The 21,980-nt window shown below is 50.7% G+C and overlaps 2 protein-coding genes across 54 annotated transcripts in view; both read left to right on the plus strand.

Moving 5' to 3' along the window:
* Positions 1–9,405, plus strand: part of IQSEC2 (IQ motif and Sec7 domain ArfGEF 2) — a 78,123-nt gene extending 68,718 nt beyond the window's left edge. For 8 of the 11 annotated variants that reach the window (XM_070605568.1, XM_070605569.1, XM_070605567.1 and 5 more), the window contains 7 exons: positions 392–531; positions 1,344–1,469; positions 3,308–3,407; positions 3,984–4,145; positions 5,797–5,970; positions 6,457–6,506; positions 7,105–9,405. In XM_070605568.1, the coding sequence (XP_070461669.1) occupies positions 392–531; positions 1,344–1,469; positions 3,308–3,407; positions 3,984–4,145; positions 5,797–5,970; positions 6,457–6,506; positions 7,105–8,070 (1,718 nt within the window). In that variant the 3' untranslated portion in view covers positions 8,071–9,405. The remainder of the gene's footprint in view (positions 1–391; positions 532–1,343; positions 1,470–3,307; positions 3,408–3,983; positions 4,146–5,796; positions 5,971–6,456; positions 6,507–7,104) is intronic. The other 3 variants (XM_070605576.1, XM_070605575.1, XM_070605577.1) reach the window with 1 other exon arrangement.
* A 7,175-nt stretch (positions 9,406–16,580) lies between these two features.
* KDM5C (lysine demethylase 5C) overlaps positions 16,581–21,980 on the plus strand; it is a 37,379-nt gene continuing 31,979 nt past the window's right edge. For 25 of the 43 annotated variants that reach the window (XM_070605538.1, XM_070605541.1, XM_070605562.1 and 22 more), the window contains exons 1-2: positions 16,794–17,281; positions 21,162–21,239. In XM_070605538.1, the coding sequence (XP_070461639.1) occupies positions 17,132–17,281; positions 21,162–21,239 (228 nt within the window). In that variant the 5' untranslated portion in view covers positions 16,794–17,131. Of the gene's footprint in view, positions 17,282–21,161; positions 21,326–21,980 lie in introns of all 43 variants that reach the window. The other 18 variants (XM_070605549.1, XM_070605551.1, XM_070605527.1 and 15 more) reach the window with 6 other exon arrangements.

Raw genomic sequence — 21,980 nt, forward strand, 5'->3', positions numbered from 1 at the left:
AGAAGAGGAATCACTGAATATTTAGATTCTTGCCAAATTACCTTCCAAAATAGTTATGTTAATATACATGCCTGCTTCCCTGCCCTCTTACTAATACTGTATATCATCATTTAACATTATTTTTGCTGGTTAAAAAAGAAAAAAAAATATCTGATTGTTTTAATCACAGTGTGCTCTGAGTTGTGTAGACAAAATCCCCACCCTGAGGAAGGAAGAAACTGGCTGTTTTGTTGAAGGGCACCTTTCCTGGTCTGATCTTGACCAAGGGTGCCCACTTCCTCCAGTCCTGGTCACTGTTATGGCCCACACCTGGTGTGGGGTGTTGTGGAGAACCCCTGCCACCCACTCCCCATATTCGTGTGTTGTATCCCTGTGTTACTCCCCAACCCAGGGGTTGACAATGGTGAAGACATCCCTCGAGACCTCCTGGTGGGCATCTACCAGCGCATCCAGGGGCGTGAATTGCGGACCAACGATGACCATGTATCTCAGGTGCAGGCCGTGGAGCGCATGATTGTGGGCAAGAAACCGGTAAGTGTCTTGGGAGGCTGCAGAGGGCGGACAGGGTTTGGATTTGGGTTTGCTTCTGCCACCGGGTGATAAGTCAGTGCCCCTCTCTGAGCCCCAGACTCCCATCACTTGCCGAATGGTGCAGGTTTATCATGCATTCCTCAGGGATCACGGTGCAGATTGAGGGAGACGCTCTATGGGAATGCATTTAGCACATTGCAAGGCACATAGTGGGTGCTGTATAAATATTAGCATCCTTCCCACCTCTTGTTCTGCCTTTTCATTCCAAGTAAGGAGCCAAGCTAATAGTTAGCTGATAACCAAAGCAAAAACACACTCTAGTCTTTTAGGCAACAAAAATTTACAGATGCCTTTCACCGAGCCTGGCATTTTGGCATTTCACTGGGCATGAGGGACACAGATATGAATCAGACACGGTCTCTGTCCTTGGGGACACTCACAGACCAGAGGAGTGGCAGACAAAGACACAATACTTCTGACTTATGGTTAGTTTAGGGGAGCACAAAGGAGGGACAGGTCATTTTCAGCCCGGGGAGATCAGGAACGGCTTCTTGGGAGAGAGAACACTGGAACTGGGACTTGGAGGAGGGGTAGAATGTGGCCATATGGAGCTGGGCAAGAAAGGCCTTCCAGACAGAGGGTGCTACAGGGACAAGAGTGAGCTTAGGCCTTAGTTGCTTAGACTCCTTGTGTCGGAGTGACAGTGATATGTATTAGAGGTCAACTTCATCTTGCAGTCAAAGTTAAGGTGCTGGAAGCCTGAAGCTGGCGTGCTGGCCTTGCTGACACCTATTTCTTTATGCCTTATCTAGGTCCTGTCTCTTCCTCACCGTCGACTGGTTTGTTGCTGCCAGCTCTACGAGGTGCCAGATCCAAACCGCCCCCAGAGGCTAGGGTTGCATCAGCGGGAGGTCTTCCTCTTCAACGATCTCCTCGTGGTATGAGCTCTCTGGGGGTGGAGATGGAGAGGAGGTGGTGAGCTTAGACCCTGGGTCTGGTGTGAACCATGTTAACATTGGCGGGTAGAGGAGTAGTGGGTGAGGTGCTCTGCCATGTGCTCTCTGCGGTCTTGGACAAGGCATAGGCATCTAACCCTCTTTACCTCACGGATCCATTTAGAGGTAGTGACAGCCACACAGGGGTAGAAAATGTGAGGACCAGGACAGACTTACAATCTGGGAAGTGGTAGGAAATGTCCCTGTCCACCTCAATAGCCCAGAGGGTTGGCTGGAGGAAGGTGAACCTGTGACCCTGCGGTCCATCTGAAACCTTCCAGTGGTTGGGGTGCTTGAAGTGATTGTTAAAACTGTGCTCATCGCCAGTGTAGATGTACATCTTTTAGAGCTGGGACTCTTAGGACTCTGCAGGTGGGAAGGGAACTTCAGGGTCTCCTGTCCAACCTCTTACCCAGGGCAAGAACCAGCTTCCTGCATGGCCCCCTGCTTGCATGACTGCTAGGAGAGATAGCTCTGACTGCTAGAATCTGTCTCCCAATAGGTTTCCACCAATGATCTTTACTTGACCCTTGGGATCACAGAGAACAAGTATTCTCCCTCTTCTCTGAGGCAGCTGCTCAGAAATTTGATGACAGTGGCCTGTCCCCTCTTGGTCTTATCTCCTTTAGAGCAGGGTCTCTCAACCTTGACACTATTGACATTGGCATATTGGCCGGATAAATTCTTTGTTGTGGGGGCTGTCCTGTGCATTGTAAGATGTTTAGCAGCAGCCCTGGCCTCTACCTGCTAGATGCCAGTAGTACTCCTTCAACCAACAATGTCCGGACATTGCTAAATGTCTCCTGTGGGGCAAAGTCACCCCTAGTTGAGAATTGCTGTTTTAGACGAAGCCCCTCCAATGCCCTCTCTGAGCCTTAATTTCCTCCTCTGTGAAGTGGGACTAATCCCTATCTCAAAGGGTTATCATGAGGATGAAATAAGAGCTCAGATGTGGAATAACGTAAGCCAGAGGAGTGCCTGGCCCATACAGGTGCTGAGTAAATGTTTCAACATCTGTCATGCACTGACGCGTGTGTGTGTCTAGCCCCATGCTAGGTGCTGCGTTCACAGAGATAAGTGAGACTCAGTCCTTGTTCTTGGGGAGCTCATGGTCTGAAGGACTAAATAAATGCTTTGTATAACTGTTCACTATAACCATCTGGAAATCAAATAATTTGCTTTTAAACGCTACTTGCAGACTGTCTGAGATGTTCACAACCTATGTTGGTTGAGTCCAGAGTGCCCAAGTACTTAATAAAGGCCTTGGGTTGTTGAGAGGAAGACTTGTTAACTCTATACATAGTTTCATTGGAGATTGCCATTGTGTGCAGGTCCCATAGGAATGGGCGAGATACACCAAAGCCAAACTCCTGCCTCTTGGTGCTCCTGGTCCAGCAAGGGGCGATCACATACTCAGAGTGCTCTCCTAAAGCCTGCCGGTGAAAGGCATTGAACCAGCACTCTGGAAGTTCAGAAAAGGGGGGGAATTCTGTGTGTGAGGAGTTAGGACAGGCTTCCTGGAGAGAGCAGAATTCAGTTACTTCCTGTAAAAAATCATAAATCCCTGTTGTGCACCATCATTACATCAGGAACTTGCATTTTCTCCCATTTCTCCCATTCTGCTTCTTAAGCTTCAGTTCTCCCCAACTTGTGGGTATGTGTTTGTGTGTATATGTCTGTTAGTAGTAGTGGAAGGGGAGAGTGGCTATGAGAAATAGGTGCCATATGGAAATTCCCTACCCCAAACCCTGCCTCTTGTCTTTTTCCTACCCTTGCCAAAGGTCACCAAAATTTTCCAGAAGAAGAAGATCTTGGTGACATACAGCTTCCGTCAGTCCTTTCCCCTCGTGGAAATGCACATGCAGCTCTTCCAGAATTCATGTGAGTCCCTTCTTGGATTCCAGTATCCCAAGAGTCTATGCCATGGCCCCTGTGCGCATCCTTCATCCACACCAACCTCCAGTTTTTGGAGTTCTTTGCAACGAAGCTGAAGTCTCCAAGGCACCTACTTGGTCCTGGGATGTAGGGAAGGCCAGGGTGGAGTATGACTTGGGTCTGTGTCCTGGGGAACTCGTGGTCTCGCAGAGAACCACGGTGTGTATGTTTTCTGGTGGGCTGAAGAGATGGTGATCATGCTGCGCTTTGAAGGACTGAGCCAGAGGATCTTTGTTGGGTGGCCTTCTGCGCAGCAGATACAATGTGAGTAGAGGCAGAGGTGTGAAGGAAGGGGTTCTAGAGAGCAGCCAGTGTTCAACTTGCCTTTACATCCCAGGGCATAGGGAGCAACAGGGACATGACTACCAGGAATTTGGGGGCATAGGGGGCAAAGGGGAGCCACTGAAGATGCTTGAGCAGAGAAGAGGCTGGATCAGAGTTGGATATTAGAAAAATTATTTCACCTATGAGCCACCTTGCTTGAGTCCTGACAGAGGTGCCCGACTTCCCCTTTTCCCATAGATTACCAGTTTGGGATCAAGTTGCTGTCTGCAGTACCTGGTGGGGAGCGCAAAGTCCTCATCATCTTCAATGCCCCCAGCCTCCAGGACCGGCTGCGCTTCACATCCGACCTGCGTGAGTCCATCGCTGAGGTGCAGGAGATGGAGAAATACCGCGTGGAGTGTGAGTAGCCCCACCACGTCTCCTTCCCCCTCTCCTGATACAGTGCCCTGCTGACGCCAATAATCCTGTCCTCTGAGAATCTCAGAGTTGAGGGTTAGCTTGTCCAACCTTCCTACCCTCATTCCAGGAACCCTTTGACCTCTGCTTGAATACCTTCAGTGACAAGGGTCTCATTACTTCTCAGCCTCAGATTATTATTCCAAGCCCTAATTACGAGCCAAGTCTTCCTTCTTTTGAAGGGCAGCAGGGAGAAGGATCAGGGTATTGGAGGTAGGACTCTGGTTTCAGATCCCAGGGATGCTACTTATTACCTGGGTAAACTGTGGCAAGTTGCCTGACTCCGAGCCCCAATTTCTTCATACATGAAACTGGGATAATGAAATCTCCTTCACAGAGTTGTGGAGATTCAATGAGATAAGGTAGATGAAGTGTCTTACATATTAGTAGGGCACTAGTGTTGAACATCTTAAGTGTCCAACAAATGTTCTTCCCCTTCCCAGCCTCTCCTGTCCTCTCTCCACATTCTAGTTTCTAAGCTGAGATCCAGTGACCCATCCTCCCAGCCCCCACGGGCCACACCAAGTCATTTGATCATATATAATGGAAAAGAGTGATTACATCTCATTCCTCCCAATGCCCTCCAAGTTTTCTCTTCTCCAGGCTAAGCAGTCACAGTTAAGTAACATGGTGTTAAGGAGAAAGAGGCAGGCAGACAGAGAGAGAGAGAGAGAGACAGAGGCGTCGGACAGCTCCTCGGTGAGGCCTTCACCGTTCCAGGGTCTATTCTACTCCTCAACAAGGCAGGGTCACCCATTTCAGTTCCTTGTTGGCCCAGGGACATTCAGAGAGAGGGGTGAGCATACCAGGATGAGGGGAGGGTGATAGACAAATGTTTCCATGACCTCCACAGGGAGGTGGGGGTGTAAGGAGGCCAAGGAACACAGCTCTGGACTCAGGCAGACCTGCTTCCAGAATGTCAGCTCCCCGATTTCCAGCTGCATGGCCCTGGGAAAGCTCTATGACTTCTCGGATTCTCAGTTTCTTCCTCTGAAAAATGTGGATGATAATACTTACCTCCGAATTGTCGTGAGGATTGAGAGAGCAAGTACACATAGTGCCCAGAATTCTGCTGGCACATAATAGAGGATTTGATTCCTGTCGGTTTCCTGCTCCTGTCCTTCCAGGAGCCCTCTTCTCTGGAGCAAGGTGTCTGAGAACTGAGCGGACTCTGGAATGATTTCCCTCTGCCATAGGCTAAAAGGGCCTTCCTGCCCCTGCTGCAGACCACCTGCTGTGAAGCTCTGTTTTGAAGGGTGGGGTGCTTTGGGAGACCCAGCTGAGAGTGGGCAGAGGAGGGGAGAAGCAGAAAGGGAGAGAGAAAGGGGAGAGGAGCAGGAGGAACAGGCTCTGAGAGGGATGAAGGGAAGACTCAGCCAGAGGAGATGGTGTAAGATAGGACTGGGTGCTTTGGGGGCTTTGGAGATGTAGCTGAGGTTTTGGGGGAATGTGCTGGTTGTCCAGGGGACAAAACAGGAGTCCTGGGGACAGAGTGGGCGAGGAGGGGGAAGGCCCATGAAAGTCTGGGGTCAGTCAGGTGGCTTCTTGCTCCTGTTCCTGACCTTCACTCCCTGTCTCCCCCACTGCCACCCAGCGGAGCTGGAGAAGCAGAAAGGTATGATGCGGCCTAACATCTCACAGCCAGGAGGGGCCAAGGACTCAGTGAATGGCACGCTGGCCCGCAGCAGCCTGGAGGACACATATGGGGCAGGCGATGGGCTCAAACGGGGCGCACTCAGCAGTTCCCTGAGAGATCTTTCTGACGCAGGCAAGTCTTCTGGGCCCCTACCCTGGCTGGGGAGACGTGGGACCGGGTGTCTTCTTTGCCTCCTATCATTGACCGCCAGCCTTCCCTGTACCCGCCACACGTGCACACACCCTGCCTTCATTCAGAGCCCTGGGCGCCGCACTGTAGGGGCCTGGGAGCCAGGTCAGAACAGGTGGAGCCCAGGGTTTGGTCCAGGGAGTGTGAAGTGGGGCCACAGTCTTAGCCCCTCTCTCTTGCTGCTCCACCTCTCCTCCTTTCTTTCCTCTTCTGTCTCTCCAATACCACCTCTCCTCCTTCTCCATCTTTTCCTCTTGCTCCTCCTCCTCCACCTCTCCTCCTCCCCACCTCCCCCTCTTCAACGGGGGAAAGGGAATAGGGGTGTCTGTCCCCGGGAGGGGCCCAGGCCTGGTGCCCAGCTCTGGAGCCCAGCAGGGTGGGGAGGGGGGGTTGCTGCTCTGACGCTGGGCTCCTTGCTTGTGGGTGCAGGGAAGCGGGGGCGGCGTAACAGCGTGGGATCGCTGGACAGCACCATCGAAGTAAGTGCCAGCTCCTGCCCCACTCATCCTCTGCATGAGCCCTGCCCCGCCATACAGCCCCAGAGGAGGAGGGGACCTGTTGCTTCCCCCTCTTCCCTGCTGGGAACCCTGTGGCTGCCTCTCCCAGCCAACCACTCTCTCCATCTGTCCTCAACTCTGTCTGTCCTCACTCTGCCTGTCTCTCAGTCTGTCTTCCACTCTCCCAAGCTCCCTCTCAACCCCAGGACTGACTCCAAGTAGTGATGCCCTTGGAGTTGGGTGACAAGAAGCTCTTACCTCCGAGTCCTGCTCTTTGAGCCTGAGCAAGTCTCTCTGTCTCTCTGGGCCTAGCATTCTCCCTGCCTGCAAAATGGGGATGAGGAGGAGGCACTACTAATTCTTCCTCTCTCAGCTGAGTCTCAGATGAGATAGTGGATGTGACAGCAGAGCTCTGCAAGCTGGGGAGCTCCATGTACAAGTACAGGACTGTTACTTGCTTTTCATTATGCCGTGGGGGTTCCTGTCTCCCCAGCTCAAGCCCTCAGGGACCGGGTGGAGTTTAGGGTTGGGGGTTTAGGACATCTAGACTGGCCTGACTTCCCCCCCTCCCCGCTTCCAGGGGTCTGTTATTAGCAGTCCACGCCCTCACCAGAGGATGCCACCTCCGCCCCCACCCCCGCCGCCAGAGGAGTACAAGAGCCAGAGGCCCGTCTCCAACTCCTCATCCTTCCTGGGCTCCCTATTTGGAAGCAAGCGGGGCAAGGGGCCCTTCCAGATGCCACCACCGCCAACAGGCCAGGCCTCTGCCTCCTCTTCATCTGCTTCTTCCACCCACCACCACCACCACCACCACCACCATGGTCACAGCCACGGTGGCCTGGGGGTGCTGCCTGATGGGCAGTCCAAGCTCCAAGCCTTGCATGCCCAGTATTGCCAAGGACCCGGCCCTGCCCCACCACCCTACCTCCCACCCCAGCAACCTCCTCTCCCCCCACCTCCTCAGCAGCCCCCGCCCCTGCCCCAGCTGGGTTCCATTCCACCACCTCCCGCCTCAGCCCCACCTGTGGGGCCACATCGCCACTTCCATGCCCACGGCCCAGTTCCAGGCCCCCAGCACTATACTTTGGGCCGGCCAGGCAGGGCTCCCAGACGGGGGGCTGGAGGACACCCTCAGTTTGCTCCACATGGCCGCCACCCCCTGCACCAGCCAACATCCCCACTGCCCCTGTACAGTCCTGCCCCCCAGCACCCTCCAGCCCACAAACAGGGCCCCAAGCACTTCATCTTCAGCCATCACCCACAGATGATGCCAGCATCAGGGGCCACTGGAGGCCCTGGATCCCGGCCTCCAGGGACCTCCTATTCCCACCCCCACCACCCCCAGTCACCATTGTCACCACACTCACCCATCCCACCTCACCCCTCCTATCCACCCCTGCCCCCACCCTCACCCCACACCCCGCACTCCCCCCTGCCACCCACCTCCCCCCATGGCCCATTGCACGCCTCTGGGCCCCCTGGCACAGCCAACCCACCCACTGCAAACCCCAAGGCCAAGCCAAGTCGGATCAGCACCGTGGTCTGACGAATGGAGAGAGTGAGCTGGGGCCCAGGGAGGTCTGGGGAATCCACAGGAGAGGGGCCTTGCACCCTCTCTGCTTCCTCAGTTTTTCCAAAATATATATACACATAGAGATGTCCTCCTCCCTACTTCCTCCCTGCCTCAGGACCCCTCCTCTAACCCCCAACAGTCGCCATGGGGTTTCCTTCCAGATTCGAGGATCCTTACCACTTGAAGCCTGGATGCAGGGCTCTCGAGCTCTGGGGAGTGGTGAGGATCTTCCTGAGATCCTCGTCCTCGTTTTCCTCTCTTCACCCTCCTCCCTTTCTCCGCAGGGGTCTAGCTGGGTGGCCTCAGACCTCTGGACCAGTATGAGCTCCCTGTTAACTCTGGCTGGGAGGGAAGGGCAGGTGTCAGGAGCAATGAGAGCAAAGGCTTCCCCAGGGCACCCCTGGCCATGTGGGGCTAGGAGGGAGCTCTGTAGAGTTGTGGCCAAACCTCAGCTGGCTCGGCCCTCTCTCTGACCTCAGGGCCTAGCCACACAACTCCATGTGTCTCTCTGCCTGCTGGAGGACATGGACTGTCAGTGCACTCGGTGGGTGGGCCCCCACTTATGCTGTCCCCGAAATGGGGCAGTGCTTCCTCTCTGGAGCCAGTCTATGCCCTCTCTCCAGTGGGCCCCAGCCCAGACCTCTTCAGCTTCAAGACCTTGCCTCTCCTTGCAACGTTCTTATCCTGGTCAAAGTCCAGACAGGTTTAGGGGGGCTCAGGTCTGGGATGAGAAGGGCACTGCCCTCCCTCACCCATGTTGCATGCCCCGCCCTATTCCCTAACACCTACCCCACCTACAACTGAAGACAATGCACTTTACAGATATCGCCCACACACACCTCGCCGGGGCAGGGCACCCAGCATCAGCCCTGGCAAGAGAGGCTCCCAGAGGGCCACCATGAGCCCAAGATTTCCTTCCTGAGGCACAGATTGAAGCCTCAGAGCGGGGACTGGGAACCAGGATGCCTGAGTCCTTCTGTCTGTCAAAATCTCCGCTGCCTCTCCAACCCCTTTACAACCCTGTTTATTTATTATAAATATATTTTTTACAAGCTCCAGCTCCTCTTCTTGCCCTGCATACCCAGCTCCTTTCTCAGCTCCTGCCTCCCTCTCCCCTCTCCACCATGGGCTGAAGTACAGACAGACAGACCCTGGCTGTATGAAGGGCCAGGGACCCTGAGGCTTGGGGTGGGGGAGGGTGGCAGCGGGAGGGGCTGTATGGAGAGGGGCTGGGGTTCAGGCATTGTCTTTTTTCCTCCTTGTATATAAGAATGTATATTTGATGCCTCATAAAAGACCTTGTGCTCATCTCCCGCCTCTGCCTCCTACTTATGCCCCCTCCTCCACGGTGGAGCCCATGGAGAGAGAGGCCTTAGCCCTGGGAGGTGAGGCGCTAATGGTAGAAGCTCAGGCAACTGGATGGGTAAGATGCTTTGGTTGAGTGGGAGGTGGGCGTGAGGGAGGTTTTCCTATCTCATCTCATTAACCATCTGTGTAACAGAGTGGCCAGGGTCTGGGCTTTAGAGTCTATCCAGTTCAAATCCTGGTATTTTCCCTTCCTAGGCACGCGCACTTGGGGAAAGGCACCCTCTCTGAGTTGCAGTTTCCTTAATTTAAAACTTGGGGTGATAAGTCATTGCCACATGGAGTTGTGATGATGACATGAGGTAACAAACGTCAAGCAGCCAGCATGTAGTAGGCGCTCAGCAAGTTCCCTTTTCTTCTTTCGTAGGTTGGATATGTACAGGTTAGATACTTCCGTCTACTCTTGTAGCATCTATTCTCACCCTTCCTGTGGCTGGCCTGGCTTTGCCCTGGAGCCCTGCCCCCCTCCCCATGGCTGGCCACTCTTTTGTTCTTGAGGGTAGTGGGGTGGGTGACCTGAGCCAGGGAGCAAGGGGCTAGATACTTTATCAGAGCTCTGTGTATATACTTAGATGTTAAATAACAAATTGCTGGACTCCCTTTAGTTTGCAGAGGAGGAGACAGGCCCAGAGAAGGGAAGGGTCTTTCCCAAGGCCACGTAGCAAGTCAGGATGGGGATTCCTTACTTCTAGGCCAGGCCCCTGTCCAGTCCCCCAAACTGCCTCCCTATTAAATTGACATGTTTCCAGCACCACTGATCATGTCCTGAGTCTCAGCAGAGCCCAGGAGGAATGGGGAGAGCAATGGCTCTTGGTTAGGATCAGCAAGGTCCCAAGAAGCATCAGTCAGTAAATAATTTTGGTGCCTTCTTAGAGTGTGGAATGGCCTCTAAGAGGGAACGGTTTGAACCAGTGTCTTTGTTTTCTTCCTCATATGCACATTTAAGCAAAAGCAGCAGCTGGGGCCATCTAAGCATTTGATGTCTCCTGGAAGACCAGCATTTGAAGAGCTTAGACCCAGGGCGTCCAGAATCAAGTCTAATCAGCATTTTTTTGTTTCTTTCCTGGTGGACCAAGCTAGACTGCCTTTGGTCGCTCCTCCTTCTCCCACCTTCAGCTTGATGCTGGTTTCGTCTTCCCAAAGCTCAGCTTTTAGCACTCAAATCATGGCTCAGTCATAGACTTGACTGTTGTGTTTGGCAAGTCAAGTAGCCCCTAGGAGCCTGGTCTTTTACCTGTAAAATAGGGATGATAATTTTACAGGGCAGTTGTTAATAGATGCATGTGAAATGCCTACCTCCTGCCAGACACACAGTCAGCTATTTTTGGGCCCCTACAGAAACAAGTACAAACTCCTTGTCTTGATGTTGGAGGTCCTCCACCGTGTGGCCCGATCTCTGTAGTCTTAACTCTCATGCCTTGCCCACACTTTGGCCATCCACTCACTGTTCCCTGAAAAGGCCTGTGTGTGTAAGTTCCAAACTCAGTATTTCACCTGTTCCCTCCCCACTGCCAGACGTGCTCCCCCAACATCTCTGGTGAAGGTTTTCTCACTCTTGTGAGATGGGCTTAAAGGACCTATCCCTCTCAAAATGTGCCCTTGATCACATTTTCTAAGATCCCTCATGTCAGTATCTATCTTCTCCACCAGTCCATAAGTGGCTCAAGAGTGACACTGGTCTGAATCATCTCTGTTTAGAGCACTGCTGAGCATAGTGCTTGGCACAGCACAGATGACACTAAAATTTTGTTGATTTGAATGAATGAATGAATAGTTCTTTCTAAGCTAAATCTTAGAGTAAGGTATCTTTGCATTGGTTGATTTGTTGATAGATGCAACCTGTGTACCCAGCTTTTGGGCCCCTCTGGGATCTCCACATGCTTCCATCAGCTCTTTCCTATGTTCTCCTCCTCCCCTCTTCATTGCAGTCCCAGCACTGGGCTGTCCCTGCCCCACCCTTCCCCTCTCCTCAGAGGCTCACTGTCCAGATTGGGGTGGGTGGGGGGGTAGTTCAGCTCCTCACCTCCCCATTTCTTCAAGGACCTGAAGACAGCAGGCCCATTGGCTTTCCTCATATCAAAGGTTCTATTGCCAATCTCTTTGGGGATATGGATGGGGAGAGACAACACATAACAAAAGACAAAAGTCCTAGAATCTCATAGAGTTCTTATCTTTGTCTTAGACCAATGCTGTCCAATAGATCTTTCTGTAATAATGCGAATGTCCTATACCTGCGCTGTTCAATACAGTAACCCCTAGCCACATGTGGCTATGGAGCACTTAAAATGTGGCTAGTGAGACTGAGGAACCTAATTTTTAAATTTAAATTTAAATAGCCACATGTGGGTAGTGGCTACCATATTGGACAGTGCAAGACAAGAACTTCAGGAGTGACCAGGCTGGTGGAGATAATGTCAATATAATATAATAATAAGTATAGGCCCAGAAAGAAGCACAGGCCCAGGAAGGAGGCACAAAGAAGGGAAAACCCAGCTTGGGATAGGGGGATCAGGGAAGGGTTTCTGGAACTGCCTCTTTAGCTAAATCTTGAAGGGTAAGTAGGAATTAGCCCAGTAAAGAGGGCATTTGTCAGAGAGAGTAGCATATGCAAAGGCCTGGAGGTGCACAGCTGTGTGATGTTTTAGTGGAATAGTGAGAAAGGAATGGGAGAGGGTAGCCCAGGTGGTGGGCACAGCATATCCCAAAGCACAGAGGTGGGCAGTCCCTGTCTCCTTATTCCTCTGTTGCCAACAGGTTTTCTCACCCAAGCCTCAATAGGAGCTAAAGTAAGACCAGGTGATACATTGGGCTACATAGTGTCTCCACTGTAAAGTTGCTATTTTTCCCTTTGTGATTAATGAGTATCTTGTGGAGAGATGCATTGAAATTATGTAAATATCCTGTTACTCCTCAAACTTTCACACACCAGTATTAGCATTCACTGATGACTCTCCAGGTTGCCAAATGGTGATTTTCAAACGCCATCATTCTTTTGACATGGATTAATTGGCTTTCCACTATCGGGGAGAGCTTTCCCTTCTACATTTATTTATTTATATCCTCATGGACTCATGGTTGTCTGTTTTATTCAATGAGTTATATATAACCTATTAATATAATTCTTTATTTTGATATTAAAAATGTCCCAGATTTGGCAAGCAAGAGTCCCTCCAAGCTGGCTCCTGTGTCCTTTTGGCAGGTCTCCATCTTTCTTTGAGAACTTGCTTGTTTTCTGGCACCACAAGATGCTCCAGGCCCATCTTGTACTTTCCCTGCCCCAGCTCTGGAATCAGTGATTCTTTCCCCAAGGAGTCCTGGTTCTTTTTAGTTGAGAATGGCATTTAGGAACCAAGATTTGGGCACTAAGTGTTATAGCTATGTTTTAAGAGTTTGCTTTTTTATTTGGAAAAAGCTTGAGTATCTATTGATGATTTTCTAACTCTATCCTTTAGAGAAGAACTTACCCTTTTCCTTCATTTTACTTATTTATACCAGTGTGGAGTTAGGGATTTTTATTTTACTCAATGAGTTATAATCTATTACTATCATAATTCACTTGGAATTATTGTTTTGAATATATTATTTATATGCATGAAGCACATAATCTCTCTCTATATATACATATATGTGTATGTGTGTGTGTATATGTTCACACAGGTGAGTTCACACAGATACCTTGATACCTTGAGGAGTCTCTTTTCATAATCCAGGCTAGAGATACTAAATGACTTTCACAGGGAGTAGAAGATTAGAAAATGGCATGGGGGGGAGGGGATGGATTCCAGAGCTATTTAGGAGTTAGAACTCACATCTCATACCTACTTCAGAACTAAAAACTAAAAAACCTATTTTACAAATCAAAAAAGTGAGGCACAAAGTCACTCTTATCCAGTTCATCCAGAAAACATGGATGGGGTGAGTGTGGTCCTGAGCCTGGCTGAGCTTTCCAGTCACTGCTCTGCCCCAGGTCCATGCCAGAGCCTCTCTCCCAGGTGGATGGGTGAAGCCAACCTAGCCCCCAGTCCAGGGTGAGCTCCCTAATGCTTCCCAATTCTTAACCCTGCAGTGCCCAGACTCAGGTTGGTCCCCAGCAAGACCCAAGGCTTGAGACAGGAACCCGTTTCCTGAGCACCTTAGCGTGTATGTGTGTGTGGGGGGGACACCATCTGACACTTTTACAGGCAGAATTGTATGGCAGTCAGACAGACTTGGGTTTCAATTCTGGTTCTGCCACTTACTAGTCATGTGACTTGGGTAAGCTTATACTTTTCTGAGCTTCAGTCGCCTCATCTGTAAAACAGGGATAACAATACCTATTTCATAGCACCTGGCCCTTGATGAATGGCAGCCATATTATCGCTAATCTTCATAACTACCCTGTAAGGAAGGGATTATATAGCCTCACTGGATAAAAGAGAAAATCAAGGTTCAGGGAGGTGAGGTACTTGGCAGATATCAGTGGGTAAATGTCAGATTCAGGAAAGTAGGGACCATGTCTGTCCATGTAGGGACTATTATATTCCCAGGGCCCAGAAAAGTGCCTGGTGCATAGCAGGAATTTAGAAATATTTATGAATGAATGAATTGGATCTGAATGGCTTCAAAGACCACGCGATTTCCATTTGCCCTTCTAGGATGCTGGGAGGATGTCTGGGCTAATGACCTCAGAGAAGGCTGTGGGAAACCTGGGCTAAGCTGAGACCCCAAACCTGGTCTCCTGAGTCCTGACTCCTGCTCTTTGCCCTTCACTGAGCTGCCTCCAGATGGAAAGGCTGAACTTCCTTCAGCCCAGGATTTGGCATATTCTCCCACCTTCTTCATTCCTCTCCTGCCCAGTTCTATTCCTGGTGAGAGCAAATGACAGGAAGAACATTTGACCAGGAGTCAGCAACTTCCTGTGTAACAGTGGGCAAGTTGTTTAATCTTTCTGGAACTTGTTTCCTCATCTACAGAATGGGTGAATTGACCTACATATTTCCCAAAACTGTTGCAAAGATTAAGGGAAATAATTGGTATGAAAGAGCTATGTGGGCTGTAGGATGCTTACACATATGAGAGGCTAGTGATTTTACTGTTATTAGCACCACCTCGCCTAGCTTTCTGTTTCCTGTCCAGATAGTTATTCAGTTGGGTCATTCATCTGTGCTTCTGGTGGAGAGAGGCTGAGGTTTCCTCTGACACCTAGAAAACTAGAAAAGAGATGTCACTATTTGTATTGCTTGAGACAAATTTCCTAACAAGCCAAATGGGGATAAAGATTCCAAACATTCAAGGTAATATAAAAATTCAGGTGATTAAACAAATATGAAATCAGGGGCCAGCCCGGTGGCGCAGCGGTTAAATGCGCATGTTCGGCTTCGGCAGCCCAGGGTTCACCGGTTCGGATCCCGGGTGCGGACATGGCACCGCCATGCTGTGGTAGGTGTCCCACATATAAAGTAGAGGAAGATGGGCATGGATGTTAGCTCAGGGCCAGTCTTCCTCAGCAAAAAGAGGAGGATTGGCAGCAGTTAGCTCAGAGCTAATCTTCCTCAAAAAAAAAAAAATATGAAATCACTACGCACAATGCCTGGCACAAAGGAGATTCTTAATGAGTTTTGACATGTTGTTGACTCTCAGAAATAAAAATAATGGTTAACAGATACTGAGGGTCTTCTATCTGCCAGGTACTATACAACAATCCTGCAAGGTAGCTATTATCATCCCCACTTCAGTTTCAGAAGTTGGGACTTGCCCGAGGTCACATAACTAGAAAATGGCAGAGCTGGTGGGACTAGAAATCAGGCTTGTCTGACCCCAGGGTGTGAGCTCCTACCGGTGTGCCCTGCTTCCTCAGATAGGATGTCCTTAATGCAGTCCTGAAGAATACAGAATGATGTACCTAACTGGGACACAGTATATGATTAGGAACAATTAACTAAATGAAGGAATGACACTCCCCACCCCCGTCAAAGTATTCAAGCTTATAGTAGATGGATAATATACACAGGAAATGTTTTCAAAGAGTATATATTATTTTCAGTCAATATATACTAAGGCTGCTCAAAAATATACATTCATTTTTCTTTTGTTTACTCAACATTAATTTACTGCTTACCATGCCAAGTGCTAAGGATGTATAAGGCCACATGATCCCTGCCCTTAAGGAATTCACACAGTCTGATGGGGGAAAACAAAATAAGCACTAAATCAGCATGTACACAAGTACTCTAATATGTGCACAGTAGTTGTTCAAACTGTATGCAGTAGGCCCACAACTGATAAATAGATGATCCTCAAATAGAATAGATGCCTGATGTATGGGCAAAGTACTGGTTTGATACTCATTCAAAATAGTTGCAATAAACCTATTCAGAAACTGCTCAATGAACATACACACAATAGGAGTAGAGGTACACATAGTAGGTACCCAAATGCATATGACAGGGGCTTTATACAACAAATACAATCCATGTACGCGGATGTTTGATAAGTACACTGTAGGCTCACAAATGGGCAAACAGTAGGTGTTTCATACGGTGGGCACTGGTAGGCAATAAATACACTGTTGCTAAACATCTGATAGTTAATATATATATATACACTCAGGCTTGTTTTGTGGGAGTACACGCTACAAATATGCACACAATAAAAGTGCATACAGAACAGCTGAAAACGTTCATTAAAAGGATGACTGACAATGACTCTTTGGGGGGAGGATGTAAGCACCATCTCTGAGAAGCCTCTACGCATAACCTTGGACGAAATAAATATTTCCTTCCTCTCCTTGGGACCCAGGATTCTAAAAATCCATAATCCCCGTGGTGTGAGCAGCCTCCTGCCTGGCTTCTTCTAAAGCCCCAGAGGTGTAAGCGCCTAGAGCTGGGAGCTCAGTACGTCTGCGGGCCAGCAGAAGGGGTCCCTCGCAATCAGGCACCCGAAGCCACCTTCCTGGGCCAGCACCGGAAAGACTCCGGAGACGGAGAGAATGTTGGGGCGGAGCTTGCGCTAGGGCTGAGGTCATCGAGGGGGTGCCAGTTGGGGCTCACCACCCACCAACGCCAGCTCCTCTTCCGGCCTGTCTCCATAACGCGCATGCGCACCATTGGCCTTTAAACGTGCACCGCCGGTGCATCCGGAAAAAGGATCCGGCAGTTTAATTACAATTTTGTTCCTCCGCCGCTGAGGTGGACTATTTACTCTCAGTCTGGGAGGTGCTTTTGAGTTCCCGCTTCCAAATAGGAAATCCATGCCTACCGATTCAGCTAGATCCCCACGGGATGAAGGCTTCCTACGGCTTGGCCTCACGCAAAGTATACGAGGCTCGGAGGGACACCTCCGCGGAGGGATCCGGTTTGTTGTGGTGAGGGGCGGGGGAGACGCTGACAAACCAAGATGGCGGCGGCGGCGATGGAGGCCGCGGCGGTGGGGAGGTAACTGTGGTGGTGAAGGCTCCGGTAGTCGGGAGGCAGCGGCAGGGTTTGCAAGGAACGGAGCAGAAAGAAGAGGCGGTAACAGTAGCGTCAGCCTGAGCCTCTCAGAGCGCGGCAGCCACACGCCCCCTAGGCCCCCGGCGGGCGGCGGCCGCCCCGCTTAGGGCCTAGTCTCCGAGCAGTGCCTCGGCTTCATCCAGTGGCGTCCGCCATGAGTCCTTAAGGGAGGTCCGAGCCCTCTAGTCCTAGGGCCCACCATGGAGCCGGGGTCCGACGACTTCCTACCGCCGCCGGAGTGCCCGGTGTTCGAGCCTAGCTGGGCCGAGTTCCGAGACCCTCTTGGCTACATCGCAAAAATCAGACCCATCGCTGAGAAGTCGGGCATTTGCAAGATCCGCCCACCCGCGGTAAGGCCCAGGACCGGTGGTCGCTTGCAGTGAGGCCGGCGATGAAGAACTAGGGTAGCCGGCGGAGAAGTCTGGGGCGGAGGGCAGCTCGAGATGTGGGGGAACGGGGTGGCTGGGACCATTGTAGATGCGGCGCGGGTTGGAGAAAGTCTACTGGGGCCAGGGGTCCTCTCGTGGTGTGAGGCTCCCAAGTGACCTGGGGCCAGAGACCCACCCCTACTCCTGCCCTGCCTTTCAGAATCAGTCGTGGTAAGGGTCGAAGACAGGAATGCCTAGTGGGCCGGGGAGAGTTCACAGAGAGGCACCCACACATCTCTTAGTTAGACAGGACCACTTAGGTCAAGGCTACGCTAAATAAGGACTTTCTCCCATCTACTGTCATCACTTCCCTTAATGCAGACAGTGTGGTGTAGTGGGAAGATCACAGCTCTGAAGGGAGGCAGACCTGGGTTCAAAACTGTACTCTGCAGCTTACCAGCTTTGTGACCTTGGACAAGTAGTAATTTCTCTGAGCCTGTGAAATGAATCCCATGAATGGTTATTTCGAGAACTGATTGAACTAGATAGCGTCTGTGTGTAGTAGGCACTAGGTAAGTGGTAATTATTGTGACTGCGAAGGTGTTTGATGTGGTCATTGGTTTGCTCCTATGTGGATTGACTCATATTTACTCACACCCTGCCAGACCAATCCATTTATGATAATATCCTGGCTTGATAGATCAGTCTCACGGGGAATGCTCTACCTGCCTCCCCTGAGGTGGATTCAGGGAGTTGTCCCATTCTTTTCCTAGTTGAAGGCAATGTCAGGGCCTTTCCTGCACATCAGTCTCCAGACTTCTATGGAGAGGCTTGAACCAGTCAGCTTGGGGGTGGGTTACGAGTCCTTCTCAGAAGACTTCTACTCTGCTCTATCCAAGGATGTAGGAGGTTCCAGAGAATAGGGTATTCTTGGACTCCCAGAAACAGAGTGGAGGTTAGGAAGTCTGCCTCCTTTGGAACACTTGATTTCCAGAGGTCGGTGACAAGGGCCTATCTTTGCTCCTGGGCCTGGCTTCAGGCCAGAAGACCCCCAGGGCTAGAATAGGTTGCCGCCTTGCTCTCATGGAGGATAAATGATGATAGATGTTGTTTAATCACCATGTGGGATTCCAAGGGCAGGAATTGAGTTTGTTTGGACCAGGGTGTTTTTGAGTGGGTGTCTCCTGGATGAACTGAGATGGGAAGCCTTACTGCCACCTGAGGAGGGCACCACAGGCCTCCTTATTCAACTTGGTGCTTTCTGGTGTCCAGCCACAGATCTAGGCTGGTTTCAAATGGATCCTCTGGGAGGTGTTGGGTAAGCTAATCTCTTCCTTGTTGGAGCCTGGCCACAGATCTCTGAGGTATCCCTGTCCATGATGAGGGAGTGGCAGTGGGTAGTGAGAGGTCAAGAAGGCTAGCAGAAAGGAGACACGAGTCCTGGGCAGCCTCAAGGAGGCGCTCCCTTAAGTGGTCCGGCAGGCCGGTGGGAAGGAGGCCTATCTGACATAGTGGGTAATTGAAGCCTCACTTTCCATTTTCCTACCTTAGAGTTATCTGAGCAGGCTGGCCTTGTGCAGGTGTTTTTACCCTTCCTTGGGGGACTAGAAAGGGGAAAAGTGATGTGTCCCTGGAGTGTGTGTGACCTGCAGGGGGCCATGATTTGTTGTGCTTTGCTTCTCTACCCCAACAGTGTGCTTCCCTCCAGTCCAAGAGACCTGCCTCTCTCTGGTTTTGTTCTGGTTTTTTTCTCCTGTAGGATTGCTCCTAGGCTACCTAAATTTAGGCAGGGGGGCCTTCTGGCTGGAATTTGAAGCACTCACTCAAGTGGTGTTTGGGCCTAGGGTGGAAGTCTGTATGGATAGGTGCTTGGAAATTGAAGGTTTGCCTGAGGAAGGCGATTTGGGTCTGAATTGCTAGACAGGTGACCGCTACTTTTGGGGAAGATGAGTGGGAGGAGAGCGTTGGTATCCTGGAGTAGACCTAAGGGGGCTTGGAAGGGCCCTGCTTCTTGCCTCAGGTAGCCAACGTTTTTATCATCATCCTGATAATATTGACATAGCAAGTATTTGGCACATAGGAGTATGGGACTAAAGGCAGGATGAGGGAGCTCATAGGTCCGAGGGAGAGCTGGGCAGGGTGGTTTGCTGGACTTGCACCCACAGCTTCTCCTCTAGGATTCCGGTTCTGCCATTTCCTGTCAGGTTGCTTGGTGATGCACTTGTTTTTATCTAGAACTTGATTCAGCAGGAAAGAAGGGTGCCTGGAATTTTGGGTTTGAGCTCCTTTCTACCTGGGTTACCTAGGAAACTGAGGGGAGTGCCCTACTGATGGGAGGCAAGAGGGCATGGGAAGCTTGTCTGGGCTTGAGCCATGCCATTTTAGTCTACTTTTTTTTTTTTTGCCCCTGCTTCACTGAGCCCCAGGTGTTTGCTGCCTGCTTGTGTGTGTGTGTGTGTGTTGGGGGGAGTGGTATGTGCGCATTCAGGTATGAGTCCTCTAGCCCCTTTTCTAAAAGTGTGCGTGCAGAAGAGGCCAACAGCTTTTTCTTCTTTACCACCCCCCCACCGCCTCCTTCCATTTGTGTGTATGTGGGTATGAATGCTGGTAGCTTGATGTAGTGCAAAGAGCTTTGGACCAGATGGAGGTCAGAAGACATGGGTTCTAGTCTTGGCTCTACCACTAACTCAGCATGTGATTTGGGAGAGATCGTATTTCTTCTCAGGGGCCTCACTTTCTCCATTAATAAAATGAAAGCATTGGTCTAGGTTACTCTAGGTTCTTTTCACCGCCCCCCAGCAGGAGCCAGAGCTTTGGGGAGGAGAGGACTGCATGGGAGTTTTTCGGAGGGAGGTCATTGGGGAGGGGGCTCTCCACAGCCTTCCTTTGGGTAGGACACAACAAGCTCCAGCTGGGCAGGGCAGAGCCTCCCCCACTTTCATTATCTTTTCCTGACTTCCCTGTTCCCCAGATCCTCCCATTCTTTGCCACCACAGTCAGGCTTCCAGCACTTACACCCCACCCCACCCCGATTCCTCCCCTGCCTCTTCCTATACTGGGCAAGTGTTTGAGAGAGGACCCACAGGAAGCCTTCCAGATTGGGTGAGTGATGCAGATTCTTGCTTCCTGTTTCTTGTTCTTCCCTGCAGTGTCTAGCTCAGGCCCTTTAAACTGAGAGAACATTAAAGGCCCAAACCTTTAAATCCTGCCAGAGCTGAGCTCCCCTGCATGTGTGTTGGGTGGTGGGGTCAGTCTTAGATGTGAAGTCTTAATGACGACTCCTTTGAATAACATTTTCATTTGGAAATCAGTTTAATTTTCCATATCAGGCTTGTGAGGAAGCCAAGGCAAGTGTTCATATTCTCACCTTACAGATAAGAAAACAGGTTCAGAAAGGTAAAATCCCATAGCTAGTAAGTAGTGGAGCTAGAACATGAACCTAGGTCTTCTGACTCCAGGTCCTGTGTGCTTTCCAGTACTTCCAGAGTCTGTGTCCTACAGCACATGCCTAGGAGATGAATGGTAAATGTGGGTGTAGGGAGAGTTTGAGGTCAATTGTTTTGGGCCGCAACTCTCTATTTCTGGAAATCCTAGCACTGTACTTTTGGAAGGGACTTGGGAGAAGTTTACCAGAGCATGTGCATGGGACGTTTGGTCTGGACTTGAGGGGCTACTCAGGCCCTGTTGTGAGTTCTGTTGGGGGGGGGGGGTGGTAGTGATTTGGGTGTTTGCAAGGTTAAAAGGTCTAGGGTGGCTAGAGGTCTAGGAAGGCATGAATGGGGTGCTGAGTTGCTTTTGGTGCCCTCTGGTCTTGCACTATGTTAGAATAACCCAACTCCCTTTCCCCTCTGCACCCCCTCAGGACTGGCAGCCACCCTTTGCTGTAGAAGTGGACAACTTCAGGTTTACTCCCCGAATCCAGAGGCTGAATGAACTAGAGGTGAGAAGACTAGCAGCTGGTGGCGGGGTTGGGAGATTGGATACCTGAGCTCTGATCCCGCTTCCCTCATACCTTCTCTGGCTAAGGTACTTTACTAGTTAGGCCTTTATTCTTTCCTCTGTGAAGTTGCATGGAGGGCATAGAGGAAGCTTTAGAGCTCTGAATTTAACCAATAGCAGGGGCATTTAGCATATTTGATCTGATCGTCTAAAGGCTTGGGATTTCCCTTTTCTACAAAGGTTTGCTTCTTCTGAAGCTCTCCTGTCAGCTCACCTCCTCTACCTGGGTCAACAAAAGGGAAATATGGGCTGGCTGAGACCTTTCTTGCTTGGCTAGCTGAATGTGGCCTCATTATCCAATTCATCCACAGCCCTGTACTTCCTACCTTCCTTCCGTGGTGCTTGGTAAGCTGGGAGGTGAGGTGGATGGGTGGGAACAAAACAGATTTGGTCTTTTTGGAGACTGGAATGGTTATAAACTTGGGCAGGGGGTCAGGCGGGCAGGCTTTTCCCTCTCCTTTTTGTTCTGTACAGGAAGTCCAGGCGCTTTGCATGGGTAGGTGAGGTTTTCCACTAAGGGCTTGAGAATGCCCTGGGGTAATGAAAGTGGATGCCCTGAAGGCAGTTCCAGGTAAGATCCTGGAGTTTCCCATGCAGGATGTAGGTCGGAAGTATGCTGCCACCCCTCTCCGTCATTATTATGTATCCACGAGCCTTACTAGATGTCCTGGGGGCGATCTTA

This window comes from Equus przewalskii, chromosome X (assembly GCF_037783145.1).
Source record: "Equus przewalskii isolate Varuska chromosome X, EquPr2, whole genome shotgun sequence".
NCBI classification, from domain to species: Eukaryota; Metazoa; Chordata; class Mammalia; order Perissodactyla; family Equidae; genus Equus; species Equus przewalskii.